We start from the raw sequence: 15,839 nt of genomic DNA on the forward strand, positions 1-15,839 counted from the left end.
ACAGGGCTTTATAAGGGACCAAATGAAAGCAGTGAGTGACATGTGATGCTCTGAACTTCAGGGTACCCATCAGAAGAAGGGGCAGAAGGCAGGCCAGGAGAGGTAGTTTTTGAAGACAAGGCCATGTTCAGTCTGAAGATGCTTCCACTTCTGTTGTTACTCCACGTGCAGCTTTCCAAGGCCTTTCTAGTACATTCTGAATCCCTACAAGAGAAAACTACAAAAATTGTTCAGGTAACTCAACTATCAATTAGGTGGGCGGTTGATTTGCTGGTGATGAGGAAATTGTTTGGGTTCTCTTCTCTTTTTAGTTAAAGCAGCCTGAAAGGATTATGTGAATGATTTGTTTGAGGTTAAACGTCTGGTTTCAATGATTTGGAGAGTTCCTTTTTTTTTTTTTTTTTTTTTTAAACATCTTTATTGAAGTATAATTGCCTTACAATGGTGTGTTAACTTCTGCTTTATAACAAAGTGAATCAGTTATACATATACAATATGTTCCCATTTCTCTTCCCTCTTGCATCTCCCTCCCTCCCACCCTCCCCATCCCACCCCTCTAGGTGGAGAGTTCCAAGCTGGGCCCTCTGAAAGCCGGGAATGCAAACAAGCTGGGCTCTTCAAACCCTCAGAAAATACTGCTGCCGAGCTGCTGCAGCTGGGGAAAACTTTTAGAAGGAATGGTTTTAATTATAAAATGATTTTCTTTCTCACTTACCTAAGATTTTCCCTTCTAGTGTATCTGTAACACAGTTACTACACGACTGGTGCTTTCTATATGGACTTGTCTTTGCAGCCAAAAATCTCAGGTGTACATAGAGCGCGAGGATGGGAAACTATAAGGAACTAGAAATCAGTTCATAGCGTAATCATATTTCCTAAAACCAGGTTATGGGGCTGTTTATAAACTCTTGAAAGCACTGTAAAAGCAAAACTGATAGCTTTTTTCCATTGTTTCACAGTATGAAAGTCAGGCCAAATTTGTAAAGAAACACAAGGGAATGCTGTCAGAAGTTTGTCGTGCACAATTTTCTTAGCATGACAGTTTTAGAAAAGCATTCCTTCTTGTTGATTTTTTTCTTTCACTTAAAAAAATATATTTCTTACAATGATAACAGTAACCCCTGGGCTAATAGAAGTGATTAAGTACTTACTCTGTACAAAGCGCCCTGCTCAGCATTTCACAAACATTGTCTCATTTCATCCTACAACAATCCTATGAGGGCGGATTATTATTTCCACTTTAGAGACAAATGTGAATCTGAAGTCATCTAAGTGATGTGTCCAAGGACACAAAATTAATCTGTGGCAGAGCTAAGATTTGAACCCAAATCTATCTGATCTCAAAGCCTGTGTGAGCACAAAATTGCTCTGTCCTGTGTCACTTGCCAAGTGCCACTTAAGGATGCTTAGGGTGAGAGAAAGAAGTTTCATAATTGGCTCGTTAACACCCCTCAGAAACTTCTTAATGAGTTTTGGCTCCTCCCAAAGAGTTACTGTGGTAGATAAAATGCTAATGACAGTGATGCTGCTGTTGTCCCAAAACATGCTTGGAATTCTTCTTGTGAAGCTGTTAATTCTCATTTGAGAAGCAACCTGGTGAATTGGGACCTGATTATCTTCTTGGCAAGTTCCTTATTTCTCTGCATCTTCATGTCTTAATGTGCATGATTAAACCTTCTCTACAGTAGTGAAAAGAGGATTAAAAAAGAGAATCTGCATTGCTGCAACTAATACTTCAAGGAGTCAATAAATGCTGATGCTGTTTTGTTTTTTTTGTTTTTTTAATAAAAATAAGAAGGCAGTCTCCTGACTGTGTACTAGCATTTTGCTTGAGGATGTAGAACTCACCCCTTATGAAATACCTGTTTTTATGCATAAATATTAACTGTAGCACTGAATGGATGGACTGTTCTTTCCAGTAGGCAATGTTCTCTCCAAGTCGACCAGAAAATTTGTGCTTTTATCTTTGTGACTATCAGGCTATTCGTTTTGGTTTGACCTCTGCAATAACTTGAAAAGGAATGCAAAATGCACAGAGAACAGAAGGAAATTTCACAGCAAATCTCTTATATGTTTGGCTTTTTCCAGAATTACCTAGAAAAGTTCTACCAATTACCAAGGTACAAATATCAGTCTGAAAGGAAGAACAGCACTAGTGTGATTGTTGAGAAGCTTAAAGAAATGCAGCGATTCTTTGGGTTGAACATAACAGGGAAGCCAAATGAGGAAACCTTGGAGATGATGGGAAAGCCTCGCTGTGGAGTGCCGGATACTGGCAATTTTATGATAACCCCAGGAAACCCCAAGTGGAAACAAACTGACCTGACCTACAGGTAATATATCTAGAGTTTCAGAATTCACTCATTCAGCCCATGTTCACTGAACTCTTATGACGTGTCAGACACTGTTCTAGGATTTGGAATACACTAGAGAGAAACAAATGAATAAATATCCCTGCTCTTATAGAGTTTAGATTCTAGTGAATGAGTATGAGGATGAAAGGGTAAAGATCCCATGGGTTCTTTTCAATCCAAAGCCTGCTATTTTTGTCTTCTTTCTCGATCAATCTAAAGAGGACTATGGCAATGTTAGGCTGTCTCTCTTAGAATTCACTTTAGGACCCAAAAAAGGCTTAATCATTGCTGGAGAGAATCTAGCCCCACCATTCATGCATCTTGATGATAATAACAATAATAATGATACCCAATGTTTGTTGAATACTACTATTTGCCAAGTAGTGAACGAAATGCTTTACATACATTTAATCTCACAACAACCTTATGAGAGGGGTACTATTCTATTATCCTCATTTTATGAATAACGAAACTGAGTTTAAAGACATGTAGTAACTGGTCCAGAACCTACGTCTGTCTTCAACCCTAAGTCCTGCACCCCCTCCTTGCACCCTCTTCAGTGGTAGCATATCACATATGCACAAACACCAAACTAGAGCAGTTCAATCTACTGATGGACTGCTGTTCTAAACAATAATGAACCCTTCACACACCTTCTCATTTTGAAGGATTATTAACTATACCCCAGACTTGTCAGAGGCTGAAGTGGAAACAGTTCTTGAGAAAGCCTTTAAACTCTGGAGTCTCGCTTCACCCCTGAACTTCACCAAGACCTCACAGGAAGAAGCAGATATCAAGATTGCCTTTCTCCAAGGAGGTAGGCTCCAAGCAGTCATGCTCAATTTTGCTTTCCCTGGCTAAACTGAGACTTGGCAAATACCTAATACAAATCGTTTTATTTCAGATCATGGAGACAATTCTCCATTTGATGGACCCAATGGAATCCTTGCTCATGCCTTTCAGCCAGGCCCAGGTATTGGAGGAGATGTTCATTTTGATGCAGAAGAAACATGGACCAATACCTCCAGAAGTAAGTTAACCAAGGTTATGTCCACATGCAGCTTCTAAATGAACTTTTCCACATTAGAATTTGCCCTCCTACACACACACACACACACACACACACACACAGCCAAGTTATTGTAACATTTCACACTCACACAAACTGATCATCTAAAATTCTTGCTATCTCAAGATACTAAGTTAATTTAGGTTTAGAAAAAATCCTGAAGCTAAATTCTGACCTTGTTTCCTAAGGCAGGAATCAGAAAACAACAGATCATGGCTAAGTCCTTCCTGGTCCTATTTGTATAAATAAAGTTTTATTGGAACAGGGCCACATACTCTTTTGTTTATGTATCATTTATGGCCACTTTCATACCACAATAACAAAGCTGAGTGGTTGACACAGAGACCATACGGCTCATAAAAATCTAAAATATTTACTATCTGGACTCTTATAGAAAAAGTTTGCTTACCACTGCTTTAGGGTATATATTTTAATATTGTGAAATTTAATGATGTTTGAAAAAGATTCCTATTTTTGGAAATTCAGAAATAATTGGTTTATTTAGAAAACTGACCTATTTAGGAAGGAGCAACCATCTAGTTATTCTCGTTCATCTAGTGATTTCATCTTCGTGGAGCTCTTTTTCAATGATATGTTTCCATATAGCAAACTACCCCTTTCAGGAGAAGACTCAGAGTAAGAAGAAGACGACTTGAAGGGAAGAACTGAGAATAAGGAGAGGTATATTCAGACCATTTGGTACTTTACAAGGCTACAGGGTAACAAGAGGCCACAGAACACTTTTTAGAAAATAATAAGAAAGGAGCCTTTTACCATTGCTTAGGACCTGTTCCTCCCACCATTTTCTCAACATAAATGTTCTGAGTGTTTATTCTACCTAAGTCCCTGTGCTAGGAGCTGTGAGTACCCAAAGATAATAAACACTCCCCATGACTTTGCATTCTTATTGCCCTCCCCACTAGTTCAGATGGTCATTACCTCTTACTGGAATTAACTGGTCCAGATTCCCACCTGGACTGTTCACCTCCGATCTCGGCTCCCTCTAATTTTCCCCAGCACTGTAAGAAGTTTTGTCCTTGGAAAGCCCATCTTTATATTTGGAAAGCCCAGGGTTTACATTTTCTAGGCCAAATATGTCCACATACCTTCACTTGACACTGAAAGCTCTTCGAGATCTTCCAAACTCATCTTTCATGGCTTGTCTTCGTATTTCACACACAGCAGCCACATGGCACATTCACTGTTCCTAGATCACATCATGTGCTTTCCAACTGCCCTACATTTGCTCACATTGCTTCCTCTTCCTGAAACGCCTTTCCCCACACCCTAAGCCCCACCTTTCAAAATCACTCTTTCCATGCTACGTCAAATGCCACACCCATCCTGTCTTTCAGCTGGAAATGAAGCCTTCCTCTCAGAATAAAAACAGCCTTGATTTTTTCTTCTCTAACTGCCCTCCTCTTTATTCTGTTCATTCTATTTGTTTGCACACATCTCCCCTTTTAGTCTATGCACCATGACAAATCTCCCAGAGCCCCTTGCCCAGTACTCCAGACACTCAAAGATGTTTTTTAAAGCATTTACAAATGCAAAATGGAAGGATGTGATGATCAAGAAAGAAAGTCTTGGCGCATGGGTAGAATATTACAAGGCTAATTATCATCAGGAAGTTGAACATGGTGGTAAGAACACAGGTCTTGCCATCATACTTGGGTTCAACCCCAGCTCTACCACTTATTAGTTGCAAGGCCAATATAACAAGGTATTCAAAAATCTCTGGGCTTCAGTTCCTTTATCGTAAAAGTAATCTAACAATTCTTCATAAAAATGTTGTTAAGATTAAATATTATTACAATTCCTAGCATATAAGAAAGTGCTGTACAACTATGATTGTTTTTTAGTAGACATGTAAGAAAATGCACAGTGTGTTTGTGAAATGGCACATAGACTAGCTGGAGTGAAGGAGTCACATCAGAAATCTAGTCTTCAAATGTCTGCTGGAGCCTAATGGAGTAGTCTTGGACTTGGCAAAGGAGCTCGGGCTTTATTTGACAGGAAGTGCAAGCCTTGAACGTTTTTAAGCTCCCAGTAAAGAAAGGCACTATGCTCATGGAAGTTAAAAGATAAGAGTAGGAAGCAATAAGAAGCAGCGTTTGTCTCTTTCTGGTGGAAAATTCCTGAAGCTTCCTGGAGAGCTCAGAATCAAGGAAGAGCTGGTGCTGAGTGGTCAGGGAGCCAAAGTGAGTCAGCTCTGCATCTGAGGCCACTCTTGCTGCCTGGCAGACTGAGACTCTCCTCATGGGGCTCTGGGCCTGGGAGACTGGAGAGGGTTAGGTGTGGGTGCATGGGAGGAGAGGGCTTCTGAGAGTCATGAGACCTGTGATGACCCTGCCATCATTTCCCTGAGCCTCAGGCCCATGAAATATGGGAATTGGAATAAGGGCAGCAGTCTTTCTTGGTTCTAAGATTTGGTGAGGAGCTCATACTCACCTAATCTTAACCTATAACCCCTACCTTGATTCCTTCTAATCTCCATTTCTTCGTGTGCCTGAAGAGAAAAGGAAAAAGGCAGGCATGGGAAAGGCTGTTTCTCCAGGCAGTTTTGGCTCAGAAGCTGCATTCCTTGAGATCCTATTTCCACCACCCTTCAATCTACTTGGAGCCATTCACCACACATGCTTGCATTTCAGATTACAACTTGTTTCTTGTTGCTGCCCATGAATTTGGCCATTCCTTGGGGCTGGCTCATTCCTCTGACCCTGGTGCCTTGATGTATCCCAACTACGCTTTCAGTGAGCCCAGCACCTACTCGCTCCCTCAAGATGACATCAGTGGCATTCAGGCCATCTATGGTAAGGTCATCTGAAGAGCAGCAGTACCTGGTGAGACCTGGCCATGTCAAGGATGTTCATTGCAGTCTTGGCTATGGTCATCGAAGTTAGAGGGCACCTGGGAGTCCATCAGGAGGAGAATATATGGGTAAAATGTGGTGGATGCCTGCCATAGAGTAATGTACAGCACTGAGAAGCACTGAATCAGATGTACATAGATGAGTCTTTAAAACATTGTGCTTCCTGGAAAAGAAATAGAATGATACATATTACTCAGTGTATGAATTACACAATACATGAATCTACACAAATTAAATATGTACATAGACAAAACAAGGTATTTTCAAGAAACATGCTAACAAACATATAGATAGATAGATGATAGATATAGATAGATAGATAGATAGATAGATAGATAGATAGATAGATAGATAGATAGAACATATCCAGATTGTTGTCTGTGGGGGAAAGAGGGGAGTGGGGATGGAGTATGGAGAGAAAGAAACATTTTTTAAAGACAGGACTGATACTTTTCAGGGAGGGATATAGTGGCCTTTGCCTCTGTCTAAGTATTGTCTGATAAGACCATTGCATCTCTCCTTCCTCTTGCCCTCCTGCCCCCTAGTGACTGTAAGAACAAGAAACCAGAGAAGAGGTTTGCAGCTCTCTAAAAATAAAAAAAAAAATGTTTTAAGTGTTGATTGGAAGGGAGTGTCGTGGAGTCGAATTGTGTAAAACATTCTCCCTCTCTGGTGGGACAGCAGTACAAAACCAAGCATGCCAGGGTCCCACAACTATGAATTTTATTCATGACAGTAGAATTTTCAGGAACGATGAGACCTGGTCTAACTGCCTCTACTCCCCAATTCCTTTTCCCCTGAAAACACCTCCCTTCCTCACTCGCCCATATTTGAACTGTTAGCAGCCTTTCATTCTACAATGGGAAAATACATTAAAATTTAAATACTTATAGAAAAATATTTTGCTAAATTTTGACTTAGATTTATGCTGTGGGGACCTCTTTCCAGAAGGTGGATTTTAGTGAGAAAGGAGAAAGTAGATACTGAGTGACTAAAAATGCAGAAAGAGGAGACAAGAAGGGAAAGAAGCATGGGATTCTAATTTTAAACTGGCATAGGGGAGGGGGAAGAATTCAGATTTCTTTATTTCACAACTTAGCTTGGAACTGTCCCTAAAGCCACCATTACTCTTTTATTTTTGTTTTAATTTTTTTTTTTAATTGGGGAATAGTTGTTTTGCAATGTTTTGTTACTTTCTACTGTACAGTGAAATGGAGTTCCCTGTGCTATACCTCAGGTTCTTATGAGTTATCTATTTTATACATATTAGTGTATATATGTCAATCCCAATCTCCCAATTCATCTTACCCCCCTCTTTTATTTTTTAATTTAAAAAAATAAAACTTTTAAGAGGGCCTAATGTGTGATTACTTTAACGCCTTATAGGATAGTCAGCTAGCATTTCTTTTCATATGAAACCCTTCACCAACCTGAGAAGTAACTGAAATACACCAAAATTCACCCTGGACTCATGCTTATAAAAAGCCTTTTTACTTTCAGGACCTTCGAGCAACCCTGTCCAACCTACTGGACCAACCACACCCACAGCCTGTGACCCCAGACTGACATTTGATGCTATCACTACACTCCGCGGAGAAATACTTTTCTTTAAAGACAAGTATAAGAATGAACTATTCCTTCCTTTGACTTCTTTCACTGGCATAACTTAAAACTGGATTCTAATTAAGTCACATATTACACATTACTCAGCTTTTCCTTTGAATTCTATGCATATGAATCTCGTTGGAATTGATAGTGCTTTCTGGGTAAATCAAAACGTCCAGGAAAAGAAAAAAAAAAAGCTAAAACATTTGTAAGCATTTAGATGTTTGTGATGATGTAAACAGACATGGACTCTAGCTGTTGGGAACTCTATAGCTGGGTTTACCCAACACCAAAATAGCATTCAATTCCACCCAATTCATTCAAGTGAATGGAAACTGTCACCTAATAAGCTGCAGGGAAAATCATCTGACTGAATTTTTCAATTTTCCATTGGCTATTCTGTGATTGTGTACTCACAGGCTGAGTGTACTTGTATTGCTTTTGCTAGAATATTCTAAATATTCTCATCATATTGTAGCAACAATAATGAAAGAGACTAACAAAATAAAACTTGTCAATGTGTGAGGAGGGGGGCAATGTAAAATGTAATCAAATAAGGTCACTCCTATCAGCTTCTCTGAAAACTGTAAAGTACTCACCAGATGGACAGTATCACCATAAAGCGCTGGCCATATGCTGGTCACTGTGCTGGAAGCATTGCCTTCATTGTATGTTATATCCTCCCAGCAATCTTATAGGATCAATACCAGCCCAAGACTCACAGAAGCTGCCTGCTTAGACTATTGTGTGTGGTTTTCTCCCTTGTGTTCCATAGGTACTTCTGGAGAAAGCATCCTCACCTACGAAGAGTTGAACTCAATTTCATTTCTCTCTTGTGGCCATCCCTGCCAAATGGTATACAGGCTGCTTATGAGGATTTTGACAGGGACCTAATTTTCGTATTCAAAGGTAACTGCCTAAGGTTTTCATCTTATTTTAGTTCCTCCTGAAGGGAAGGGCAGGACTTCTTTGTGGTCCCTTCCAGGTTCAAGGAGATGAGTCAAGGAGAATGTTAGGCTGGCTGGGCTTTTGTCACGAGACCTGGGTTGGGTCGCATCTCCACCACTAAATGCTGTATGAACTTGAGTATGTTGTACCTTCTTCAAGCATCAGTTTTCTCACCTACAAAATGAGAACACTTGATTAGACCACCTTTAGCCTTCCTCCACCTTCATCCCAGATATCATTTTCTAAGATTCCCCAAGGCTCTAGTTTAATCTCTGTATAGAAGTCACATGAGATAAGATGTTCAAGTGTGGGGCCCTGAGCGTCAGGCTAAGAAGTTGGAAATGTTTTAGAGGTGCTAGGAAATCCTAGAGTTATCATAGCCCAATGGTCTTGACTTTACCACCTCTATCTTTTCAAGACTATTTTTTCCATTTTCATTTCTATGATGAATTTATGCAAAGATTAAGAATTGGTATACATTTTATAGGAATGGTAAAACTTTATCTAACATATAACCTGAATCATTGGCAGGCAATCAATACTGGGCTGTAAGTGGCTATGATATTCAGCAAGGTTATCCCAAGAATATAGTAAACTATGGCTTCCCATGCAGTGTCCAAGCAATAGATGCAGCTGTTTCCTACAGGGGAAAGACATACTTCTTTGTAAACAACCAATTCTGGAGGTAAGATAAACTATTTTGTCCATTAGAGATTGAAATCTATGTTTCTTTACCCTCTCTACAAACCATCAATGATCAGGCATCTGAAGGTTTAAAATATCTAGGTGGTCTCTGATAAGCATTCTTTTTCACAAGATGATTGATGTCGCTATGGCTTTTGAAAATTTTATAAAGTTAAGATGTCTGCACAATGATATTGAGGATTCTATATCCTGAAACAGAGCAAACTTTAATAAAGCACTAAAATGGGATGCAAAGAAAGAGTTAGGCTAATTCTCATTTATTCATTAAATTCTAAGAGTTAAATTCTACTACACTCAAGCAAATGTTTTACGGAACTTGATTCCCAACTTGAAATTATTATTTATATTTATTCAGATAGAGAGAGACTATGAACCAATTAAGTAAAAGCCTTAGAACATATAAGTTCTCCTTTTTGAAAATAACACTGCCCCAACAATCAGAAGCCTGTTTTCATATTAGTGATACCCATATATTTTATAAATATGTATGTACCCTTAGGTAGAGAAGTTAACCACTGTTAGTTTCCCAGTAAATAGGACATTGTGAAGAACAAATGAGAAAATATGTGTGAAGGCATTATGTAAATTACATACAATTTAAAGAAAACTATTAATCACTGTACACTGTATTGGTCTTAAAATGTGGGACAATTTTTTTTTCTCATCAGATATGATGACCAAAGTCAATCCATGGAACCAGGTTATCCCAAAAGCATAGCAAGTAGCTTTCAAGGAATAGAAAGTAGAGTTGATGCAGTTTTCCAGAAGAATTGTAAGTAGAAAAAAAAAAAAAAACTTAATAAATTAAAAAAATTTTTAAGTAGCTCATTTGCATTGCAAAGTTATATTAGGACAGGAGTGGGGTCTTTTTAATTGAAAACATCTAAGATCTGCTACAAGCTAATTCAATACATTATATCTTTTTTTTTTCTTCTTATAGCCTTCGTCTTTTTCTTCAGTGGACCAAGATATTATGCATTTGATCTTGGTACTCGTAGGATTACTAGAGTTGAAAGAAGCAATAGATGGCTTAACTGTAGATAAAGCCGAAGCAAAATCAAGTGCGTTTGTGTCCATTTTCTGAATATGGAAGGGAGCTCTAATCTGCATATCTATTACATTGTGTCCTATTTATACTTTTCTCAACAATAAGTAATATTGTTTGCTCTGACTGTATTCATTGGACCGATCCTCACTGAAAATACGTTTGGAATATTCCACTGTTTGCAGAGGCTGATTTTGTCTTATATTCCACCTCAGTTTAGTGAATCCATCACAATGAGAAGGAAATTAAGCCTTCTTTGCCACCTCAATATTCATTATTTCCTCACTTGCTTATTTGACTTCTAAAATGCCCATTTATTCTTGTCTTTTAAATATGTCTTAAGTGTAACTGCTACATGTAATTTACCACTGGATTTTGGTTATAAGTAAGGATTATGAACAACATAAATAGTACACATTGTCTTTTGCCAAAAATGTGGTGCTAGTTTCCACTCTTGGAAAGAAATGTTGTTGATACTTGTTGTGGATTGAATTGTGTCCCCCAAAAAAGGTATGTTGAAGCCCTGACCCCAGGTACCTACAGATGTACCTAATTTGGAACTAGCATCTTTGAGGATGTAATTAGTTAACATGAGGTTATACTGGATCAGAGTAGGCCTAAAAACTGATGTTCTTATAAGAGGAGACATAGACACACAGTGAAGAAGGCCATGTAAAGATAGAGACAGGATTGGAATGACGCATCTACGTGCCAAGGATTGCCGGCAACCACCAGAAGCTGGAAGAGGCAAGGAAGGATCCTCCCTAGAGCCTTCAGAGAGAAGAACATGGCCCTCTTGACACCTTGATTTTGAATTTGTAACTTCCAAATTGTGATTTTAAAAATTTCTGTTGTTTTAAGCTACGAAGTTTGTGATACTTTGTTAAAGCAGCTCTAGGAAGCTGATACAGTACACCAAACTTATGGAAATGAATCAGTACAGAAATACAGACTTGCAACCCCAGTAAAGATTACTGGCATCTTCCCAGCGGAGCAGCAAAAAGGAGGGGTACCACTTCCTCTCCCGCCTCCTGGCTTCTAGAGTTCAAGAAAATGGGCCAGTTCAATCTGTTGTTCCTTATTTCTGTTTTTCCCTGGGATCCTCAGGAGGACACCCTCTATAGATAACCAGGGCTTGCCGCACAAACAGAATAGTGTTGGGCACAAAATTCAGTAAATCTCATTTAATTGAATTAAACTGAGCTTAGATGCATAAATTTGCTAATGGTTCTTTTCTGTTAAGAACTTTAAGATTTGTGGTATCATAATGACTAGTCTAGACATTAAAATCATCATAATGTCATATCTGCAGTTGTTAGAATGTAATGTAGTGTAGCTTATTATACAATAAAATATGTGAATTGTAAAATATATTTATCACTAGCACATCCTTTTTTCTTTTTCTGTTAAAGTTTGTAAACCCCACAGATGATTAATTTAGTATACTTTGATACTTTTTTCTGGTTCAAAATTTATGTATTAAATGATTTCAAAATAAATATTTTAAATGACCGACTTGTGATCTACTATCATTTCTTAAGATACTACCACATAGTTCATCTAAAGTATAAAAAGGAAATTTCAATATATTTTCAGCCATTTTACTTTATCAAAAATATTACAACATTGATATTAAACTTTTAGATATTACTTCACAGGTTTATGAAATATTTTATCAATATTCTATGTCCTCAAAGATTCCCTCAAGTATACATTATTCTCAACTTATTTTACAAGATAAGAAAATAGAAACTAGTATATACTATAATTTCATTTATTCAACAATTAATCACCTACCTGTTCCAGGTGCTGTGCTAGGGAAAGTGAAAGAGGTGTATAAGCAATTCATTGTATCAATGTCAAAGGGCAAAAGGACCTGTAAGAACTGGATATTTCATTAAGAGTCAATTCCAGACTATGGCATTTTCTAAAACTTCTTATGAAATCAGTTTTTAGAAGCACAAAGATGGGAGATTCATCTCAGAACACCTGCTAGTTGCACCAGTTAGTTATTACAGATTCTTGGCCCAAGCCTCATCCGTACATTTTCAAGATAAGAACTGAGTTTATGTTATTTCTTTAACCATATTTCACAGTCATAGGAAGTGAACAGCAATACAAAGTATAGTAAAGAATTTTTTAAATTAGCCCTTTTTTTGGTTTTCTTCTTGACAACATGTGGTATTTTTTGGATGTTACGTTGAAGTTTTATGTGAGGACAAGAGATTAAAGAATCCAAGCTTAAAACTTTAAGAATGATATTACTTTTATCTTAGGTTGAGTTTCCTAAAAAGCAAAGACTAAGACAAGACTTTGGTGCAGTTACTTTATTTGGGACATGGTCCCAGGAAGCAAGAGTGAGGTAGCAAGCAGAGTGAAACAGAAAGAGGGAAAGTCAATACAAGTATGTGTTATTGAGGTTTCTACTATGGGCAGCTGGGGCTCAATTCCGTCAGGACCTCCTGAGAAGCTTACAGAACACCTTTCAATTGTTCAAATCTCCAGTGGATCGGAGGCTGGATCCGATCCAACCTCCAATTCCCTCCTTCAATTCCCTCCCCCACTGGGTAGCTCTAAGGAATTGACCTGTAGGCTCCATGGCAGCTCAATGCCCTGGCTAGAAAGCAGAAAGACACCAAGTCTGTGGTTAAGGTTGGACTTTGTCAGAGTAAGGTGAGTTACACAAGCCTGTCCACCACCATACAACTAAAATCAGAGGTGTACTGAGGGGATCGTGACATGGGGCACCAGAGGCACCCCCTATAACTTTGTTGTTGGGAGATTAAAATGATGGGAAATTGGAGATGGCATCTTTGGAGAAACTTACTCACCCAAGAAAAAAGATTTACAGATACCAACACTATAGAAATCTCAATGGGACAGAGACTGCTAGTTACCTATATGTTAACACGATTCCCCCCTTCCTTTGTTGCAGTAAGACTCCAATTTCATTTGAGGTAGCAATGCATCCAGCTAAGAGACTACATTTTGTAGGCTTGCTTACAGCTAGGTGTGGCCATGTGTTTAATTTCTTGCCAAAAAAGTGTAAGCAGAATACTCTATGGGCTTATGGAAAGAGACTGGGTACTTACTTTCTCTACGTTCCTCCTTCCTGCTGCCTGTAATGCAGATACAATTGCAGAAGCCACCTGGACCATAAGGCACTGGCACTGAGAAGGTGGTGTAGCAAGGCGTCTGCTGCCTACATCCCTGATGATGTGGTGTTGTCGTACAAGCCATGGACTGCCACATCTGGCCTTCTCTTACGTGAGGAAGAAATCAGTTTATTAATCATCTATTATTTGGGGTTTTTCCATTACATTTTGACCAAATCTCATTCCAGCTAATACATCACATGAAGTGTCTGGAACCCGTCCCACCTCCCTGCAGTAATGGTCATTAACTGGCAAGCCCTGCCAGTGCACACATAGTTTCCAGTCAGCTTTCCTGTCTCAATCTTAAACAGATTGCAGAGTACAACATATCCAAACATTTTTTTAAAAAGTTTCTAATGTCAAAAACAGACACCAAAAAAAGAAACTTTGAAGAAATAGAGACAGTCCTGGGAGCAAAAGAGAATGTCAAAATGAACAAACAAAAAAAATACTTAACATTCTTTAAAAATAAGACATATTTTACATCCAAAAAACATTAAAGAGATACAAAAAAGTAAAAAATAAAAGGATACTCAGATAACTAGAAAGAGCTCTTGGAAATTAAAAATATAACTGAAATAAGAAATTCAGTAGGTGAGCTGGAAATAAAGTTGATGGAAAATAGTAAAGGATATATTGAAAACACAGGGATTTAATCCAAGAGTTCAAGTAGATATGTATTCCAGAAAGAGAAAGAGGAAACTGGGTGGAAAGAAATTATCAAAGAAATAATAGAGGAAAGCTTCCTTGAATTGAAGTTTTCATAATGAAAGAGCTCTCTTACTGCCAAGCAATGTTAATGCAAAAAGACTCACATTAAGAGACATCATTATAAAACTTCAGAATATCTTGTTAAAGAGATTTTCAAAATTTTTCAGAAGAGAAAAGAAAAATATCAGGAATCAGAATAAAAGTCTTTTCAACAACAATACTAGATTCTAGAAAACAATGGAACAGTAACTTCAAAATTCTAAGGGAGATTTATTTCAGCCTGATATTCCATAACCAGAAACACTCTCAGTCAAGTGTGAGGATGGAATAAACGGCATTCTAGATACGAAAAGATTAGAAACATGCATTTTCCTTGCACACTTTCTTAGACCCTCCATCCCCATTTCCCATGGCTGTCTACACATATATTTGCTCCAGTCAGGACAGATTTCCTACAGCTCATTTCCGCCATGGTACCTGTCTCCTGTGGCCTCCCTCCACTCATATGCCTTCTCCTTTCTGCTGTGAAAACCAAATCTTCTACACGTTCTTCAAGAGCCAGTGCAAGCTCCACTTCCTTGAAGCCTTTAGGCCACACACATCTGCAGTGATCTCTCTATCTTTTCACCCTTCTCAGTCTCAAGAATCTTCATATGCATTTTGCTACTTTTCTCATTTTATCTGGCATTAGTCTCTGTATATGTCTGAATTCACCAACAAGATTGGAACAGTATCTTAGTGTGACAGGCAAATAGAAAGTGCTTGGTAAACATCTGATGTTTACCCAGTTAATTAGGATAATCTGATTCCTGAATCAATTGTCTTTTCATGACACCATACTTTTTTTTTTTTTTTTTTGAGAAACAGACATGGCTTGTTTATTAGAAGGCAGAAAGGATCTGTATCAAGAGCAAGACAACAGGTGAAATTGTATTCCTCAGAAGAAGCAAAAAATTACAATTTTGCAAACATAACAGGTGATTTCAAAAAAGATAAAAATTTTTTACTAAGAAAATTATCTTTTTATACAAATATTTTGGGCTTTCATTCAAAGGAAAATTATTTCATAAACTCTCAAGAATTTATGGATAGGAAAATCTTCAACTTTGCAAGGACAAAAGTAACTTGGAGGCTGACTTTATATTATTTTGAATTCAATAATGAACAATAACTGTGTTTACCAAACAATTGTAGATCATGATTGCAAAATCAAGTCAACCTAAGAAAAAAAAAAGCATATCATGACACACCCCATGGCAAATGTTCTTTTCTGTTTTTAATCAAAGGATGATACAAGCCAATTCATGCCACGTCTCACTATTATTTTCTAAATTCTATGCAAACAGGACGAGGCTTCAACTGCAGAGAGAGAGGA

The 15,839-nt window shown here is 38.1% G+C and overlaps 1 protein-coding gene across 2 annotated transcripts in view; it reads left to right on the forward strand.

The window, feature by feature from the left end:
• Window positions 1–10,597, forward strand: part of MMP8 (matrix metallopeptidase 8) — a 30,686-nt gene extending 20,089 nt beyond the window's left edge. Inside the window, exons 1-10 of one of the 2 annotated variants that reach the window (XM_068554786.1) lie at window positions 124–234; window positions 2,089–2,333; window positions 3,023–3,171; window positions 3,259–3,384; window positions 6,075–6,236; window positions 7,796–7,913; window positions 8,676–8,809; window positions 9,380–9,533; window positions 10,222–10,325; window positions 10,494–10,597. In XM_068554786.1, coding sequence (XP_068410887.1) covers window positions 124–234; window positions 2,089–2,333; window positions 3,023–3,171; window positions 3,259–3,384; window positions 6,075–6,236; window positions 7,796–7,913; window positions 8,676–8,809; window positions 9,380–9,533; window positions 10,222–10,325; window positions 10,494–10,597 — 1,407 coding nt within the window. Of the gene's footprint in view, window positions 1–123; window positions 235–2,084; window positions 2,334–3,022; window positions 3,172–3,258; window positions 3,385–6,074; window positions 6,237–7,795; window positions 7,914–8,675; window positions 8,810–9,379; window positions 9,534–10,221; window positions 10,326–10,493 lie in introns of those variants that run through there. The other variant, XM_068554787.1, reaches the window with a different exon arrangement.
• Window positions 10,598–15,839: the final 5,242 nt, after the last annotated feature.

The sequence above is a fragment of the Eschrichtius robustus genome, chromosome 11 (assembly GCF_028021215.1).
Source record: "Eschrichtius robustus isolate mEscRob2 chromosome 11, mEscRob2.pri, whole genome shotgun sequence".
Taxonomy (NCBI): Eukaryota; Metazoa; Chordata; class Mammalia; order Artiodactyla; family Eschrichtiidae; genus Eschrichtius; species Eschrichtius robustus.